The following is a 20,131-nucleotide window of genomic DNA, read 5'->3' on the forward strand; positions in this document are numbered from 1 at the left end:
ACTTGATTCTCTAGGATTCTCTAAGTATATCATCATATCATCTGCAAAGAGTGATAACTTGGTCTCTTCTTTGTCTAATTTGATTCCTTTGATTTCTTTTTCTTCTCTAATTGCTAATGCTAACATTTCTAGTACCAGATTGAATAAGAGGGGTGATAGTGGACACCCTTGTTTCATCCCTGATCTTTTGGGAAATGCTTCAAGCTTCTCCCCATTACATATAATACTTGCTGATGGCTTTAATATGTGTCATCTTTGAATTCTGCAATACTCCCCCAAAATTCCCACTTAATTTCTTATGCCAACCCACAATATATCAAAACTGCAATGGGGAAAGTCTCTATGTGAAAGGGATAACTGTATATTGGAGATGGAATAAATAAGACTTGACAGCTGGTTTGATGGGGTGGTTAGAAGAAGAGAGATGAGTCAGAGATGACTCCAAAGGTTTGAGACTAGGTGATTGACACTATAGTGGTGTCATCAAAAAATTTGGAACTTGAGAGAAGGAAGAAGGCCTTGGTAGAAAAACGATGATCTCCATTTTAAATATATTGAACTTGAGGTTGTACAGGGATATCCAAGTAAAGATGTCCAACAAACAGGCAGGAGAGAGTAAAGAAGCTCTGGATAGTGATTAAGTGTGGACCTATAGGTTGTTTCTTAAAAAAAATTATCATATTTCCAATTCACAGAACAAAACAAGCATTTCCATAACATATTACACCATATAAGATGATCACATGTGAAACTGCAAATCTACCATGTACAACTTACTTTTGCCTACAAATGTACAACAAAGTTATCATGTAATTATTTTTTTCCTTTTCTTCCTCCCTCCCCTCCTCTCTACCCTAGAGATGATTACCATTAGACACAGATATATAGATATATATATGTACATAAAATTATTCTATACATATTTCTATCTCTTCATATGTCCTCTATTTTTAATTTATATTTTTATAATAGTCAAAATGACTAGATTGTGAGTCAAGTGTGTAGAGATAATAATTGAAGCTGAGGGAATAGATGACATTACCAAAAGAAGGAATACCTAGTTAAGGAGTAGGCTAAGGACAAAGCTTCAGTGAATAACTTCCCTCAGTAGACAAGAGGAGGAAGATTTAATTAGTGAAAAGAGTCACAGAGGATAAGAGATCACTGAAATAGGAGAACAGTTATCATACTATTATGGAAACTAAGGGAATAGGAATTATCATAGTGGTAAGAGTGCTCAACAGTAGGGCACTTTCCTCAGAAAGTTGAAGAGGACAAGAATTGAGAAAAGGCCATTTGATATGGCAAGTAAAAGATCACAGGAGTATCTGGCAGAGAAATGATACTAACAGAAACAGATTGGGTCAGAGAATAGGTTCTGTGTATAGGACCTAAATTTGGGACCTATTAATTCTTTCTTTTTCTTGCTTTCCTTTTTGGAGAGGGGACGACAGGACAATTGGGGTTAAGTGACTTGCCCATGGTCACACGGTTAGTAAGTGTTAAGTGTCTGAGTCCAGATTTGAACTCAGGTCCTCCTGACTCCAGGACTGGTGCTCTATTTTCTGTGCCACCTAGCCACCCCAAGCCTATTAATTCTTAAGCCTCCAATGCTTTATTGTAAAATCAAGACTCACAAGTCCAGGATGGTAGACCAATAACTGAAAAGGAGCTTTGATTAAGTTAACCTTTATCTTCCCCTATTTAATAAAATAATTGTATTACTCACCTAATTATATAAGAAAGTACCTCATAAGATCTTAGATTCTGGGCTCTATGGTGGGAGGGGGTTCAGGGAGAGAGTGCCATAGAGGAAAAAGTACTGGTAAAGAGGAAGAATGGGTTGGGAAACTTGGCTTAAATTGGCATTGATGAAAAGGATTTATTAGCTGTCATGTGAACTTTGATCACTAAAGTCACATACTTAAATGATAAGAACATGTGTAGAATGGATAGAGTACTGGCTTTGGAGTCAGTGTATTTGGTTCAGATCTCACCATTGAAATGTCCCTAACTCTCAGCCTTCTCCTATCTGTACAATTAGACTAAATCAGGGACAGGGAACCTGTGGCCTTGAGGCCACAGGTGATCTTCTAGGACCTTGGGTGCAGCCTTTTGACTAAGTCCAAGTTTTACAGAAAAAATCCTTTTATTACGAAAATTTGTTCTACGAAGTTTGAATTTAATCAAAGGGTAGCACTTGAGAGCCTAAAGGGCCATATGTGGCCTCGAGGCCGTAGATTCCCCACCCCTGGACTAGACAGATGAAGAAAGTGAGCTGGGATTTGAACCCAGGTCCTCTAACTTCCAATCCAGTATGTTTTCTGCTAGCTACACCATGCTGCCTCCTTGCATTGGCTATGGGGAATGTCTAATCATTTTGCATATATACAACTGCTACTTCAGTTTCTCAATGGGTTTATAAAGGAATGAAAAGGGGGAAATCTGCCTCTATGGGAGGGGGAAACTAGTTATGTAGCTTTAAGTGTGCCTAGAATATACTCACTCTGGTGTGAACATTACTACTGGCCCTTCTTCTTGGGGGAAAGGGTTGGTACTGGGTCTTGAAGGAACAATTTCCAAGTCTGTAAAATGAAAAGGTTAGATTTCACTAAATGACCTCTGAGGTCCTCTCTAGCTCAAAATCTTTGACTGTATCCACTTAATTAGGTACTGCTTTTAAAAATAAGCCAATGTTACAACTTTGGAATTATGAAATCTGTTGTTCAGTTGTTTTTCATTTGGTTCTGATTCTTTGAGATCCCATTTGGGGTTTTCTTGGCAGATATTGGAATAGTTATCCATTTCTTCTCCAGCTCATTTTACAGATGAGGAAACTGAGAGTTAAATGACTTTCCCAGGGTCACACAACTAGTAAGAGTCTGAGACTGGATTTGGATTCATGAAGAGGAATCTTCCTGACTCCAGGCCTGGCATTCTATTCACTACACTACCTAGTTGTCCTCATAGAAATCTGTAAACGTTACTTAGCCTATTTTCTCTTTGCCCTGGTTTTTTCCCTTCCCCTACCCAGTCTACCAGCACATACTGTGATAAGGCTGGGAGAGCAGCAAGGAAAGAGGGCAGATCTTTTTACTCTTTTCCACAGGATAGAGAACATGTCATGCTGACTTATCCCTAAGTACTGTGCATCTTCTCAGTGATGAGGGGCCTTAAACGAATCCCTGTGCCATTGGTTTTAAAAGAGTTTGGTCTCATAGGAGCTGCTATGTGCATCCCTCCCAGCATTCCCAGGGCACCTGCCACAGCTTCCTTTCTTTGCACCACTGCATTGTTAATTTGTTTGTTTTTTTCTTCTTCTTCCCCTTGTATTTTGTAGTAACCCTTTTGCTGACAGTTAAAGCTGTATGGCTTGAGCCTCCAGCTACAATTGGACATAAGACCAACCAATCCACTAGGGAAATAGAGGATGACTCTTCTGGTGATGCATTATTACATAGTACTTGAAAGTGAAAGATGGCCAGTGACAAAAACTCATGAGACTGATGCAAAAATAGCCAGAATACTATATAGGGTGCTATCGGTGTATGTTAGCTTCATTTAGAAAAAAGGGAGATTTTTTAAAAAACCAATTACCAACAGCAAATAGAGCTTCACAGAATAAATTGCTATAAATATTAAAAAATGAACCACATGCTCTTAATTTTTCTCTATTTTGTAGACATTTTTCTCAGCCCATTAACACCACCACTTCTAAAAGAGGTCTAAAAACAACAAAATTTGGCAAATATAGCTGTGTGACACAATGTCCAATGGAAAACCCTAGTAGAACTTCCATTTCCTTTTTAATGGATATTAAATTATTAATATATTCGTTAGTACCTCGCAACTGGACACGGTACCTCTGCCAGATCAGTATGAAAGAAACTAAGGTGTGCTGAGGAGCCATAAGGATTTGCTGACATGTTGTAGAAAGTCATTTTAATGATTTAATTTAAAGAACTAATAGACAATTCACTTGGGTGTATAATAAAACTTTACCCAACAAGGAAAAATAGCAGTATACTTGAAACAGCTTTATAGCATCATGCCATGATCCTTTAACAAAACTCATTAAATGCAAAAAAAAAAGTATAGAATAAGGAAAAGGAATGATAATTTTGGCCTCTTCTGCAAAAGGGAAGACCCTTTCATTATATAAGATGAATTATGCGCTGAATAGCAGGTTTGAGGTTTATATTTAAACACAAGTAAGTTTTGGATCACAGACTCTCAAGTCTTGGGTTGATTAAGAAAGTAAGAACTCCCAGAAACCCTAAACTGAAAACTACAGTGTTTAAAATTGTAAGTTGTTTTTAAGTGGAAATTTGATAATGTGATGGGATAAGTTTAAGGTATGCTATAAGGGCATAAGTGATTTGCTCATAACCTAGTGTCTGAATTTAAAGAATGGAATTACAGAACTCTTAGTTGCAAGAGCTTATAGGCAAGAAAGGAGAGAGACCAACATTCATGGGTGTGTTTAAAGAGAGGATCAGCTAGGCTAGCATTCTTTGGAAACAAGCATTACCATTTGCCCTTCCTCTTCTTTGGTGGAAAGTTTTGCCATATAAAGAATTCTTAACCATAGATCCATGGAACCCCAGGGGGCCCATGGATAGATTTATGGGGGTCCATAAACTTGGGTAGAAAAATTACATCTTTATTTTCAATAACCTCTAATTGAAATTTGGTATTTCTTTCAACTGTGAATGTAAGCAACAATCTGAGAAGGGGGCCATAGGCTTCATATCATCCAAACAAGTTTGGTTTTTTTTATGTAGAGCATTTTAACTCTATTTTCTAAAGTTGTGCTATTGCCTGCTGATAAAAAAAAAATTATGCCTAATCAAGGTTCACAGGATTATAGATTTAGAGCTGGAAGGGACCTCAAAGCTCATCTAGCTAAACTCTTCATTTTTCAGATGAGAAAACCATTTCTTTGAAGCGCAGCACATACATCTCCTTTTCAAGGGAATAGTAATGTTCTCCCCAGGATTTGTTGGCATAGCAGGGTACAGCCTCTTCACATTCTATCGCACACGTATATGTCACTATTAGTTTTCTTCTCCTGCAGTCTTCCTCTTTCCATTCTTTTCTAATTCCACTGAGAATCTGAAATGGCAGTTGCATCTACACAAGCAATATGGTTAAAGGCATTTTTAAGAACATGCTTGTTTTTCTTGAATGCAAAGTAAAAGTCAAAAGTACCTTATCAGATGGCTAATACATGAATCACTCAAATTGGGTGAATCACTCAAAAAAACTTAACATAGTGCACATGCACGTACACACACATGTATAATGTTTTAACAATTTTCAAAGTCCTGTGTCCATGAAGATAAAACTTCAAAACAGCTCTCCTGACTCCAATACCAATTCAAGGAGGCAGCATGTTATGGCTGGCAGAAAGCATGTTGAATTTGCAGTAGAAGGACCTAGGTTCAAATTTCAGCTGTCATTTGCCTCCTGTATAAACTTGCTACCTTTATAAACAAAGTTCTTCCTCCCTCTGGACCTCAGTTTGCTTTTCCATAAGATAAGGAGATTGAACTAGATAACATTTGTCCTTACCAGCTTCAGAACTATGGTTCTATGAATTCACTTTGGTCACTCCATCTAAACAGGTGATGAGGTTCATCACTCAGGTGATTTGTTCTTAAAGATGAGAATCAGTCACCAAAGCTACCAAGTTCCTTGTTTCATTGGGCTTACCAATGTAACATCCACATATAGACCTACATGGAACAGAGACAACTGTTTCCAGTCTCTCAAAAACTACAACTCCATAAGTTAGCCTATAAGGGATCACTTTTTTTAGAGTTCTTTTTCAAATATTTTTAAAATGGACTTGCTTTCCTTGAATCCAAAGTAAAAGTCAGAAGTACTATTGTATGATGGATAGCGCACTACTAATTCAAATTCTGTATTACCCAATGTAGCACTTCTACAGTTTCAAAGTACTTCATACATGAAGATACTTTACAAAGTAGCTAGAACTCCTGACTCCAAAGCCAGACTTTTTTTTACTACAGTAAGTACAGTCACAGATTCTTTTAGTAACTTAAATTTCTGTGTATCTATTTACCTATACATAATACCTGCTGTGAATATACTTTATGCACTTTGTACCATTATGATACTTTCCTTTAAAAAAAAAAAGCCAACATCTTATAACTATCACTTTAATCAATATAACTGGTCCAGAAGGAGTTAGAAATCCTTTTCACACAAAAAAGAGAAATGCCTTAAGGGTAAAAAAAAAGGCAAGAGTGCATAGTTGTATAGTAATTGACATAGAAGCTCCTGGTTCAGTCACCTCCCTCTGACATCCTTCTCCCTGACAACTTAGGAAAAGGTGTACTCTGTCCTCCTGCCACAACACAGAAATTAGGAAGTACCCCCTTGATTCTAGAATAGGTTCTAACTATCTCTGAACAGGCCAATGAAACACAGGATAAAGAGTGTTTAGGGAATCAAAATTAAATGTATAAGTACCATAATAGTTATAAAAATAATGACTAAAGAAAAAAGACGAATGTTAAATGTAAATCATATTTTCTGTAAAATTCTCAGATGTCATAAAATACGGTTTATCTGGAATTTCTCTGCAGGTGATTTTATTGCTTTCCATAATTTGTCAGAGCTTTCCTACTCCTTGGTGTGACATTAATAATAAGAAAATGAAAGCAATGAGCTGGAATTCAGAAGCACAGAGAGAGAACAGAAAGGAAAATTAGGGGCAATGTTTTTTGTATTAAAAGTAAAAAAGCAAATTTACCTTCTAGACTTGACTAGCCTTAAACTTTGCTTAGTTTAACCAAAGCTCACAAACTTGTCAATGTAGAATTATTTATTTTTCTGTCTATAGCCTTGGTCTGCTGCTGTTGTTCAGTCATGTCCAACTCTTCATGACCTCATTTGCTGTTTTCTTGATAAAGATAATGGAGTAGTTTGCTATTTCCTTTTCTATGTCATCTTACAGATGAGGAAACTGAGGGAAACATTAGTGACTTGTTCAGGGACACACAGCTAGTAAGGGTTTGGGGCTAGATTTCAACTCAGGAAGATGAGTCTTTCTGACTCCAGGCCCACTCTGCCCACTGTGTCATCTACCTGCCCATATACTTTATTATTTTGGGGGCAAGGTCTTTTTGGAGGAGGGAAGACAGGGCAATTGGGGTTAAGTGACTTGCCCAAGGTCACATGGCTAGAATTTGAACTCAGGTCCTCCTGACTCCAAGGCCGGTGCTCTATTCACTGCACCACCTAGCTGCCCCCCATATACTTTATTCTACAACTATTTTTATCAGTCCCATCCTTCACCAGAGCTACAAACAAAATAGTGTCTTCTTTGTGCTTCTCATGTGTCTTTGGGTTAGTCTACTCACTTCTCTGAACCTCAGCTCTTAACCTGGTTTGAGAGAGAGAGACAGTAATCTGTTTAGTTTTAAGTATATATTTTGTGGATTTCTGTGTCAAACTCTACATCCCAGGTTGGTCCTCAAGTCTGGCCACCTGAACACAATCAAGATATGAAAAACTGCTTTTGTTATTAATCTATAAAATAAGGGGCTGCCACTAGTCTCTGAGGTACCTTCTAGCTTTAAATCTATGATTCTAGTAAGACAAACCAACCACGATTTGGGGATGATTTGGGAATTTTCTACAGTTCAATAGGATCATTTGTGATATGTATGCATACATATTGTATGCATGTATTTGAATATGTATATATAGATACATTTATAAATACCTAATAAATATATACATACATACATATATAAACAGTTTCACACATTATGAAATTTTGATTTTATATAAAGAATTCTGAAAAAATCAAAATTTCAAAAAAATCCCTATGTTTACTTGTTTACTTTACTGTACAGTATTATTCTCTCTCTCCCTTTCTCTCTCTCTCTCTTTCTCTGCTTCGGCTTCTCAGCGAGGTGGTCTGCAACCTCCCACCCTAGCCCACCAAAAACAATTTTTAAAACTCCCTACAAGTGAAAGCAGAAGACTAGATGAAGGAAAAGATTGTCCCCCCCAGGGTTGGGGACTCTGAGATAGGAGACCTTTACCCCCACTGTACCCACCTGGCTGCCTGGCAGACCCCCATGGGCCTGTCTTCCCTTGGGCTGAGCTTGGGTGTGTGTTTCCCAGCTCCCATGTGTTTCTCTTCCTGCTTTTTTCTCTCTGTACATGGTCCTCATATATCCTTGAACCAAGTGCCAGCCTCCCTCCTCCCTCCCTCTTTCTCTTCCCCCATATTTGAAGGCAAATTAGCATTTGATATAAATTTCTTTAAATACAGATCTGTAGAACAGTCCACTTACATGAAGTGAGAACTGTTTGGAGAAAGGGAATGAGAGAGACAGACAGCCACAGAAACAAAGAGATAGAGAGACAGAGAAACAGAGAGAAGAAAAGATCTGGAAAGGAACTAAGAGGCCATCTTGTATAACCCTCTCATTTTTCCAGATAAGAAAACTGAGTTCCAGACATAGAAATGTTTAAGTAACTTGTATAAGGTCACTGAGGTAGTAAATACCAGAGTTGGAAATGAGATTATATATTTTTTTGCTTTTTTTTTGGAGGGGCATTTGGGGTAAAGTGACTTGCCCAAGGTCACACAGCTAACAAGTGTTAAGTATCTGAAGCCAGATTTGAATTCAAGTCCTCCTGACTCCAGGGCCAGTGCTCTATTCACTGCATCACCTAGCCACCCCAGAAATGAGATTATCTTTGCTAATATTCACCTCAATCCATGGGAATATTTGAGAGCTGGTTTTATTGTGGAAGTTAGAAGACACCTATATAAGTTATCCTCTGTGTAAGACTACAATTCTCTTCCCTTGTTTTAGTATATCTTGTTTTGTTTAATTTTAGACAGAAATGACACAAAAGATCTTGCATGTTCAACTTACTCATATGTAGTTTCTTCCCCTGTAAAATGAGGAGAGCTTATAATTTCTAAGGTTCTTTCTGGCTTGAGATCTGTGTCATCTTGACTGCAGGCATGGGACTCTAACCACTGCACCCTACCTCTCCACCATTGCATGACATTATCCCACTAAGCCTTGCTGAGCAATGTAACCAAATAATTCAGTTCCCCTTGGATAACTTTCTGATGATGAGGATTTCCAAATGGTTTTGGAAATGTTATGATTTCCCAAATTATCAAGAGAAATCACTTAACTGCAACAGAAACTTTCACTGGGCCTGGCCCTGGGCTTGAAGCTTATGTCCTGCCAGAGCTAGCATCCTACTAACATAGTATTGCAAAAACCACAGTCATCTTCGGGCCCCAATGAGGCATCAGAGTAGATGATTTTAGGAGCTAAGAAGATGAAATTAACTGAATTCATACGACATTGTATTTCAAAAATCCACTGCCCTGTAAGGAAGAAGCAGTGTGGCATAAAGGATAAAGAGTTGGCATCAGAGCCAGGATGACCTGTGTGACCTTGAGCAAAATCACACACACACAGACACACACACACACACACACAGACACCTCTCAGTGCACCAGGGAGCTCTCTAAGATCAGTAGAGGGAATTTCATCATGAGACTGAGCCCAGTCCCTGTTTCTTCAGACTCAAAGGGTAATACTACTAAGTGTGAATCCTGTGCAGGATAGTCTATAGTCAACTGAACTTTCTTTGGTCTAGACATATGTTTTCCAACAAGGAAGTTCCCTTTATCAATAAAGATTGGCAACTTTTTCACAACTTAAATTCTTAGAAATTTAATTGTTTAATTTAATTAAATTCTTAAGGCATTACAAAGTCAAGAGGTTTGCCCACAATGACATGTTTGGTATATGTTGAGTCAGAATATGAATTCAGGTCTTCCTCTCTCCAAGGTCAGATCAACTTCTCTGTACATAACCTCATGCTACATCTTAGTTGTTTATTATGTTCAAGATAAAGTCTCTTTATAGAGATTTATTGTGTTTGAAAATCCATATAGTCTTTGTGTCCATGCTCCATGGCCATGATGTTTTAAAAAGCATATCTTCAAGCCCGTTTATGTTTCATAGAATCTTAGTGATGGAGCCTTTATAGTTAATCTGGTTCAACTCATATCATGCTTCTGTCTTCTCTATCAATCAGTCAATAAACATTTATTTAGCACTCACTATGAGTCAGGCATTGTGCCAAGAGCTAGCAACACCAAAACATGCAAAAGACAGTCCCTTTGTCAAAGCTAATGATTATCAGGTTAAAAGGGTAGAACAAACACAATTAAGAAGGAACTAAAATCTATGGTGAGTGAGGGAAGAGGAAGAGAGCATTTAGCAGCTTAAAATGAGCTACTCATCTGACTTTGATGGATTACATTCTACTGTACTAAAAAACACTGATAGGATTTAGGAAACTGTTCATATTCTTTGAGGAAGGAACAGAAGTGCTAGAAGACTGAAGATAGGCAAATGTACTGATTAATATGGGGTTTGTAAGCTTGATACATATTCTCTGTTATTAAAACTTGTGAGAACTGAAAGAAAAAAAAGAGTGGTGATCTTTCCAGGACACAACATTGGTTGACTAAAAACATCATGTCAAACTAACTTAAATTCCTTTTTTGATAATACTACTAGATTACTAGATCAGAGAAATGTTATAGACATCACATGTCTGAATTTCACCAAGGCTCACAGTAATTTTGTAAAGATAAGTATGTGTATATGCACATATAGGGGTGTACCTACATATGTGTGTATGTGTATGTGTATATGCAGCATGGTAGCTTGTTGGGCCTGGAGTCAGGAAAACCTGAGCTCAAATGCAGTCTCAGATACTTACTAGCTGTGTGATCCTGGGCAAGTCACTTAACCCTGTTTGCCTCAATTCCTTATCTGTAAAAATGAGTTGGAGAAGGAAATGGAAAATCACTCTAGTATCTTTGCCAAGAAAATCTCAGTGGGTCACAAAGAATTGGATATGACTGAAATGACTCAGCAATAACTATGGAGATATATAGATACATAGACACACATACACACATGCATACACATATACATATACACACATACACACACATACATACACAGATTTGCTACAGATCAAATGACAACACAAACATAAAAATTAATGGATTGATATCAACCTGTAAAAAATCTTTATTGAAATAGGTATTTTAATATTTTAACATTGAGAGGGAGCTCAAAGACTTTCTAAATCCATCTTTTGATTGTTCACACAAGGAAGCTGAGACCTACCAAGGAGGTTAAGTAATTTGCCAAATGTCCCACAAAACCAGCTAGACAGAACCTGGATTGAAATCAATCTTTGGCACTGAATCGATTGTTTGTTTTTTCTTCTATATACTATGCTTCCCTGGTTAGGTCTCTGTCTTTTGGCCTAACTTTTCAACTTCTTTAAAAAGTCAGAAACTTTAATAGGCTTAACCAATCTGTAGACGAGACAAAAATGGGAAGGAGACATTGGATGACAGAATGACTATCCTAAGATAACTGAACTGAAATTATGGAATAGATCTAACAAGATAAAATCCAAAGCAGTTGAATGTAAAGTTCTATGATCAGGCTTAAAAAAAAAACACCCTCAGGATATGATCAGGAAGTCATAACTAGGAAACAGTTCAGGCTAAAGATTCCTTTAGCTATTTTAATTGGCTATAAGGTCAATATAGGCATTACAGTGTGCTGCAGCAATAAAAAGAAGCAAATGCAAACTTTTGCTTTCATTTTTGTTTTCTTCTGAGCTTTTTAAAATTAAAAAGCATTTTAAAAAATTTTCTTTCACCATCTTTCTCACTGAGGTGGGAGGAAAGTAAAACAAAGCCTTTGTAATAAATGTGCATATTATCCAAGTAAAGCAAATTCTCTCATTGTACCTGTCAAAAAATGTATGTCTTGTTTTACATCTTGAGTTCATCACCTCTCTTCTAGGAGGAGTGTAGCTTCCTAAATGGGCTTCTGCAGTTAGACCTAATTGGTCTAATGCACAGTTATTATACTGGTCAGAGTTTTTTTGAAGTAGGCCATCTTGGGGCAGCTAAGTGGCACAGTGAATAGAGCACCGACCCTGAAGTCAGGAGGACCTGAGTTCAAATCTGCCCTTAGACACTTGACACTTAACTAGCTATGACCTTGCACAAGTCACTTAACCCTAATTGCCTTGCCTTCCCTCTCCCCCCAAAAAGTGGGTTGTCTTTAAATGATATTGTTCTTGTAGAAATCATTCTCATGACTCTGCTCACTTTTGCTGTACCCTTGAGCTTTATTAATAGAAGAAGAATGTTCAAAACAAAAGAAAAATCATCCCATTCTTCTTAGACTTCTTGGAATTCTCTTAGAGTACAATGATCACTTCTGGGTGCCACATTTTATCAGGGACAGTGACAAACTGAAATGTGTTAAAGAATGAGGACTAGGAATACTGAGGAGACTCAAAGTCATATTATATGAGTAGCAGCTGAAAAAAAAAAAACCTGGTTATCTTTAGCTTGGAAAAGAGAAGATTTAGTGAGGATATATAAGAATAGCTTATAACACAAGTCCAGATTTCTAAAATAGTTAAGGCCCATAAAAGACTCTCCTCTCAACAGCCCTGTGAGATATATAATGTAATTGTTGTTCCATTTTCCCTTACTTTGCAAGTAAGGAGACTGAAGGCCAGAATTTTCCCAGAGTCACATGGATAGGAAGTATCAAAGCAAAGACACAAGACTACAATCTTCAAATATCTGGAAAGTTGTCAAGAGTAATGAGAATTTTTTCCCCTCCATGGCTCCAGAGAAGAAAATTTGCACTACATGGAAGTTACAGAGAAGTAGATTTCAGTTCAATGTAAGAAGTTCCTAATAATTTTAGTTGTATAACAATGGAATGAGTTGCTTTTGTAGATAGGAAGCTTCCAGTCATTGGAAATGTTGTTTCCTTTTATTTATTTATTTTTCAGGATCAGTGATTTCACTGGTATGATTGACTCTCAGTGTGGCAACTCCCCCTATCAATGGAAATCAGCAACTGCTCTACAACATACAATCTTAGGGAGGAAGGCAACGCTTCTGAAACTTAAACCTCTAAATAGAATTACAAAAAATTAGGCAACAGTAAAAGGTTTATAAATGCACAATGACCAAAACTTAATTAAAAATCAAACACATAATGAATCTGAGTTGTCTCTGGCAGCACTTGCCCACATTTCATCACCCAACTTCACTAGTAGCCTTGGTTCTGAACACAAAGCATGTGCACTTTGTAATGCACATGCCCTCAAGCCATGGAACACCAACACATGATTCCAAAACACCAAAATCCAGTGGAAAATTTTAAGAAGCCCTGACCTAGAGCACTGAGAAGTGGTGACCTATCTAGGTTCATACAGCCAATGTGTGTCAGAAGTAGGACTTGAAGCCAGGTTGTCCTGACTCTGAGGACAACTCTCTATCCAATATTCCACTTTGTTTCTAATAGAATCAGAGAGTATATTTAATAAAGAATGTCAACCTGAAATCTTGATGCAGGAAAAGTAAATATAATCTCTAACTTGGTAGGATGACATTCATGAGTGGAATATGACAAAAGGAGGTTTTATCTTGTCCAAAAAGAACAAATTAGAAGGAGTTTCATTGTACAGATAAGGAAACTGAGATCCAAGTGTGTGAAATGGATTGCACCCCTTCAGTCAGTAGCAGTATAGAGAATAAAAGCTAGCTTCCAAGACATTGCAACAGTGACAAACACAATATATCATTAATTTTGGAACTATAAATCTATCAGTAATTGTAACTTCCACCTGGCAAGATTTGCCCATCTGAAAAGCAAAGTTTTACTGTCAGACCCAGAACATTAAAATGAAATGGAGGAATGGGCCACAGTCCTGTGAACTTTTGATTACAAGCCCTGCTCCTTGTTAGTTATCTTGGGTCCTGGATTCCAGGATGTCAATAATATTCACTGATAAGTCAAATAGGATGCCAGAACCCCATACATAGGCAGCTTGATGTAGCAATCAGAGAGCAGGCCTTGGAACCAGGGATACCCCAGTTCAAGTACCACTTCAGACCAGTACTGACTGCCCAGGACTGAATGCATTACTTGACACTGCTCCTGGCAAATCTCTAAAGCAGTGAGTTGAGAAGCAGGTTCAGTTCTGTATCCTTGCCAGTAGCTTCCATGCCAATACGATAACAGTGTATTTGCACCCTCCCAAATGTTATGCTGATGCTTAGAGGCCATTCTCTAGACCAGGTTAAATCAATAGGGCCAGAATGAAATGACTGAGAGAATTACAATATGGTTCTGGAAAAGGAGGGAGAATAGCAGGAGAGGGAGGCAGGGGAGAGGGGAATGACAGTGTTGAGAAAAGATTCCTTACTTTAGGGAAAAAAACGAAAATACAAACAAGATGCGCTAATGAGTAAGAGGAGTAGTTCTTGAAATGAAATTTGGTTACGCCATCAGTAGAATGGGAAAGGACCGAGATGAAGATGACAAGGACAAGGATGATGATTACAGTTAACAATGACATAGCACTTACTATGTGGCAGACACTGTACGGAATGCTTTAGAATTTTTCTCATTTGATTCTCACAACAACCTTGGGAGGTGGATGCTATTATTATCCTCATTTTTTACAGATGAGGAAACAGAGGAAGATAGAGGTAAAGTTGACTTGCCTAGGGTCACACAGCTAGTAAAGGTCTGAGCCTGGATTTGAACTCAGGGCTTTCTGACTGCAGGCCTGGTGCTATATGTTCTGTGCCACCCAGAGGAAAATAAAATTTACCATAATAGCAAAAGAGGCAGCTTGATGAGGCACTGACTAGAGTGCTGAATTTGGAGAAAGGAATGCCTGATTTCAAAGCCTTCTTCAGACACTTAATTAGTTGCACAGCCCTGGCCAAGTCATTTAAACTCCCCCTACCTCATCTGTAAAAAGAAGATATTAATAGCACCTACCTTGGAAGGTTGCTGTGAGGATCAAATGAGCGAACATATGTAAAAGGGCTTTGCCAACCTTAAAGTGCTATATGCCACCATCCTCTCTTGAATGAATACATGAATGAGAAACATTTATTAAACACTATATGCCAGGCACTTTGCTAAGCTACTAAGCACTGGGGTTACAAACAGAAAATCAAAACAGTCTCTGTCCTCAAGGAGCTTATGTTCTAATAATCAGGCATTCTTAAATTGGGGTCCATGGACTTCAAAGGAATCTGTGGATAAATTTCAGAGGGGCCTGTGAATTTAGATGGGAAATAATTATATCTTATTCATTAATCTTTTACCTAATATAAAATTGGCTTTAATTATTTAGAACACATTATTTGAGAAGGAATCTATTTCTTCATCAAACTGCCAACCTAAAAAGACTAAAAACCTCTGTAATCAATCAAGACCACACATATAGAGGAGTAATGGTCAGGGAGGGGTGTTTTAGTCTGAGAAGTCCCAGAGGTGGCAAATGGAGCCATAGAACAATCGACTCACTTGTACTTCCCAGTAGTGGTGGTATTGATTGATTACTGTTCCACAGCCAGAAGAAGAAAGAGGGACATGGAGGAGGAAGAGGAAGAAGGGAAATAAAAATGTCGAGAGCAATGCTTCTTAAACTGTGGGTTGTGACCCCATATGGTGTCTTGAAAAATTTGGGAACAGTAAAGTGTTTCTGAACTTGCAAAGACCAAAAATCAATTAAAAATCAAATGTGTAATGAATCCAAGGTGTTTCTGGCAGCACTTGCCCACAATTTCATTGCAGCCTTGGTTCTGAACACAAAGCGTGTGCACTTTGCACTGCTCAGGCACTCGGGTCATACAGTGCCAACTAACGCTGCCAAAACAGGAAAAGGGGTCACAAGTGGAAAAAGTTTAAGAAGTCCTGGTCTAGAGAGTAGCATTTTATTCTGGGTTGAATTAGATGTTGAGAAGCAGATCTAAGTCTGAGGGTGGAACCAGACAGCATATCATGAAGTTTCTTCCTGTAAAGCTCATGACATGTGACTAATCTATTTGGTACCTAGATTCACCAGTTACTCTATTAGGGATTCTTCACTCATTCTCCCAAACTGGAAATGTGGTTGTGACCATTTCCCCCACATTCTGAAGGGCATGTTCATTCAGCTCTGAATGATCCCTGGGAAACAAAGCTATGTATGTAGTCCAACTAGTTAGCATTTCACTAGCATTGGCTCTCTGCAACCCCAAATATCTGACCATCTTGTTTTCTGAAAAAAAATGAGAATAACACAGCCAAGGTATCCTTGCTTCCTGATAAATGGGAGGTTATGCAGGTAGGTATGTGTGGAATAAGCATGTTCTACAGTGGATTCAGAGAAGGCCAAAAGTACAGAGTGCCACCTATGTGGTGTGTGTGTGTGTGTGTATGTATGTTGGGGGGGGGGATTCTTGGAGATTCTAAAAGGTGTCCTGACCAAAAATATCTTATATACCATGCTTAAAATTTCCAGCTTAAGGGCTTCTCCTTAAATAATTGTTTTAAAATTATTTAAGGAGACAGTAGTAAAATGCTAGCTAGGTAACATATTAGAAAATAGCTAGACTATCTCATTAAAACCACTATTATTTGCTGAGACTTAGTAGATATATCATGCCCTAGAGCACAAGATAGGTAAGGAGGTTATATCAGTTAGTAGACAATCAATTTGGGGAAAGGTAAAACAAGAATTTATATTGTTGTTCAATCATGTCCAACTCTTTGTGACCCTATTTGGGGTTTTCTTGGCAAAGATGTTAGAGCTGTTTGCCATTTCCTTCTGTAGCAGCTCATTTTTACAGATGATGAAACCAAGGCAAACAGGGTTAAGTGACTTCCCCAGGTTCACACAGCTAGTAAGTGTCTGAAGTCAGATTGAAATTCAGGAAAAGGAGTCTTTCCGACTCCAAGCCTGGCAGTCTCTCCACTGTGCTGTCTAGTTGTTCAAGAATTTATTAAGCATATACTATATACTAGGCACTGGGCTAAGAGCTTAACAAATACTATCTCATTTAATCTTCACAACAACCCCGGAAGGTAGGTGTTATTATCCTTATTTAACACTTAGGGAAACTGAGGCAGGAAAAGGTTATGCAACTTGCCCAGGGTCAAAGCTAGCAAGCATCTGAGGCCTGAATTGAACTTAGGAATTGCTGCGTACAGGCCCATTTCTTTAACCCATGTAACATCTAGCTTCCTCGATGCTCAGCAATTATGTACTAAACATCTAATCTGTGCCAGTCGCTGTGCTATGCACCAAAGATAAAAAGAAAGGCAGAAACAGGGCCTCTGCCCTCAAGGAGCTTACATTCTAAGGGAGACAAATGACCAGAAAAAAAGTAGGCAAATGAATAAAGAATGAGCATCGAAGACAAAAGTTAGCTAGTTTAGAATTTGCCCTAGAGTCCAAATAATCAAACTGGGAGTCGGTTATGGAATTAGTAGACTAGCCCTTCAGCTCTACCATCTACTATGTGAAAATGGATTAGAATACACATCTCCATATTTCAGGTTTCTAAATTAGAAAAGGTATCCAACATAAATGAGGAATAGGCTCTCTACCATGCACACCCCCTTACATATACATACATGTATACATCTTGTTGTTGTTTTCCAGTCGTGTCTGACTATTCATGGCCCCATTTGGGGTTTTCTTGGTAAAGATACTGGATTGGTTTACTATTTCCTTCTCCAGCTCATTTTGCAGATGAAGAAACTGAGGCAAACAGGCTTAAGTGACTTGCCTAGAGTCACACAGATAGTAAGTGTCTGAGTCTGCATTTGAACTCAGTAAGAGGAGTATTCCTGACTCCAGACCCAATGCTCTATCCACTACCTCATCTGGCTAATATACGTGTGTTTGTATGTGTATATATGCACGTGTATGTATATATATGTATATATAAATATATGTATATATAAATATATGTATATACATGGGTTTAAATATCTATATAAAACACATCTATATTTATATATGTATATTTTTCTATACACACACACAATCACATCTGCATCCATATACTTCAGTGAATCCATGCTTTTGTCTCAGTGTGGGTATTCCCTTTACCATGGCAAATTGCAATGTATCCATACCTTAACCAGTGTGATTTTTGTCTTATGTTTCCATAAATACCCCATAAAACATCCACTAATAGTTTTAATATTTGGTAACTATTATGTGTGTTAGAAAGAGAGAGAGAGAAAGAGAGAGAGAGAGAGAGAGAGAGAGAGAGAGAGAGAGAGAGAGGTATTATTCCCATAGAAGAGCTCAAGGTACTGTCCAAATTTAAAGGACAGTTTTTACTTTTTCCATGTCTGAGAAGATTTTTTTGTTAGTTTCTTCTCAAATGAAAAAAGGACAAATTTGTAGCTGGATAAATATTGCATTTTTATGTCAAATACAGCTGGCTTCCTGTTTTCTAAATAGATCATAAGCTTCTCAAGAACAGAGTGCATGTCTTAGGCCTTTTCTATTCACTACAGTTACGAACCGTCCTTTAAAAAAACAGTAAAAGGATCAATAAATACTTATTGATTTGGATGTGTTAAATAGAAAAGGGGGACCTACTGTCCACCATACTGATGCAAAATCCTTACACCTTAACACCTCTTCCCTTCTTTTCATTTCTAGCTTGATCACTCATGGCTTTGGGACTCCAGCAATATGTGCAGCCCTAAGCACTTTCCAAACTGTCCTTAGTGAAATGCTGAACTACTTGGAAAAACACACGGCACACAAAAACGGTGGAGCAGCGGATTCTGGCCAAGGACATGCCAACTCGGAGAAAGCCCCCCTGCGGAAAACTTCAGAGGCTGCCGTGAAAGAGGGCAAAACAGAAAAGACAGACTAGCTACATCAAACAGAATCTATTTCCAGAGAGTCTTGCTGCTGATATTTTTTTCTAATATATATATCATTGAGGGTGACTAATCTTCAGTGGACCAAATCTCTTCCCTCCCTTATCCCTCTGAAAAAAAAAAAAAAAGGAAATGAAACAAAAAAAGGACAAAACAAAAAAAAAACCAACAAAAAAAGGAAAACAGCAGTGTAATCGTGTGATGAAATTGTCACCTTTTTTTTTTAATTTTATGTTGCGATAAACTCCTTTTGTGCACGTATTTTATTGTTCCAAATTATCCTCATCACAGTTTTAAGCACTTCTGGACTTTGGAGAGGCAACACGTGCTTTTTCAGAAGCTAACTGATGCACTTTCTCAACCAAACGTGTAGTTAGGGATCAGGAAGCATGTCCAAAATGGGAACCACCACCAGCTTTTAAGGCTCCAGCAGTTCTTTTGACTTTAACCTTGTAACAAAAGAGTGCCTCTTTCCACTAAACAAACCAAGCCAGCAATCAATCCATCAATAAATGTTTTGGAAACCTGAAAAAGGAAAGTCATGACGTTTTCTGTCCTGTGTAATAATAGCACACCTTCTGAAAGTGTGGTCACCTCCAGCAATCAGTGCCTTGGTGGTATTTTTAAAATTTCAGAGATCTAGGCCCCTTTTAGCTCTTACCCCAAAGCCAGGTTGAGTTTCCAAAAGCTTAAGATGAGAACCACACAACATAACACTGAAGTGAGAAGGAACCCCTCTTCCCCACTGCTCAAATCATCACCTAACAAGTCAAGAAAGTACCCCACAATTAGTGGGATTGGGGTAAAGGATAAGGAAAAGGCAAACTCCCCATACCCAAGAATTAATATACAATGAAGTGGAAAGTTGTAGCATCCCCTTCTCTGGAAGTATTCAGGAATGTGATAGGCAATAAAGAAACATGCAGAGACAACTGCCAAGAAATAGGGGGATGCCCGTGAAAGAAGGTGGCCTCTGGACATCCCTTGGAGCCCAGTAACTTTTAAGATCATACAGTGAAGATAAGAGCTCATCTCTCTCTAACCTTTACCTTTCTGTGTCCATCCTAATATCTGAGTTCCAACATTGCAGCAAAGACTCCATAGCAACAAAAATATTCAGGTCCGTGTTCAGAAAAGTGAGAAACACAATGATTAGAGAGACCTTATGCTTTTAAGATGCTTCCTTTTTTTCACAGCTTATTTCTAAATCTTCATTGTCCTTTACTTAAAACAAAGAAAAAACAAAAAAATCTCAACATGTTCCTCAATCAACTCTATGCCAAAAGGCAGTGGCA

At 38.0% G+C, this 20,131-nt stretch overlaps 1 protein-coding gene across 1 annotated transcript in view; it reads left to right on the top strand.

Annotated features, from left to right (window-relative positions):
- The window catches only part of TFAP2D (transcription factor AP-2 delta), a 90,167-nt gene extending 71,281 nt beyond the window's left edge, over window positions 1-18,886 (top strand). The window contains exon 8 of the mRNA XM_069070745.1: window positions 18,610-18,886. Coding sequence (XP_068926846.1) covers window positions 18,610-18,829 — 220 coding nt within the window. The 3' untranslated portion in view covers window positions 18,830-18,886. The remainder of the gene's footprint in view (window positions 1-18,609) is intronic.
- Window positions 18,887-20,131: the final 1,245 nt, after the last annotated feature.

Source organism: Petaurus breviceps, unplaced genomic scaffold, assembly GCF_028583685.1.
Source record: "Petaurus breviceps papuanus isolate PSGF00001 unplaced genomic scaffold, PetGlider_PUasm1.0 90822, whole genome shotgun sequence".
In the NCBI taxonomy this organism is placed as follows: domain Eukaryota; kingdom Metazoa; phylum Chordata; class Mammalia; order Diprotodontia; family Petauridae; genus Petaurus; species Petaurus breviceps.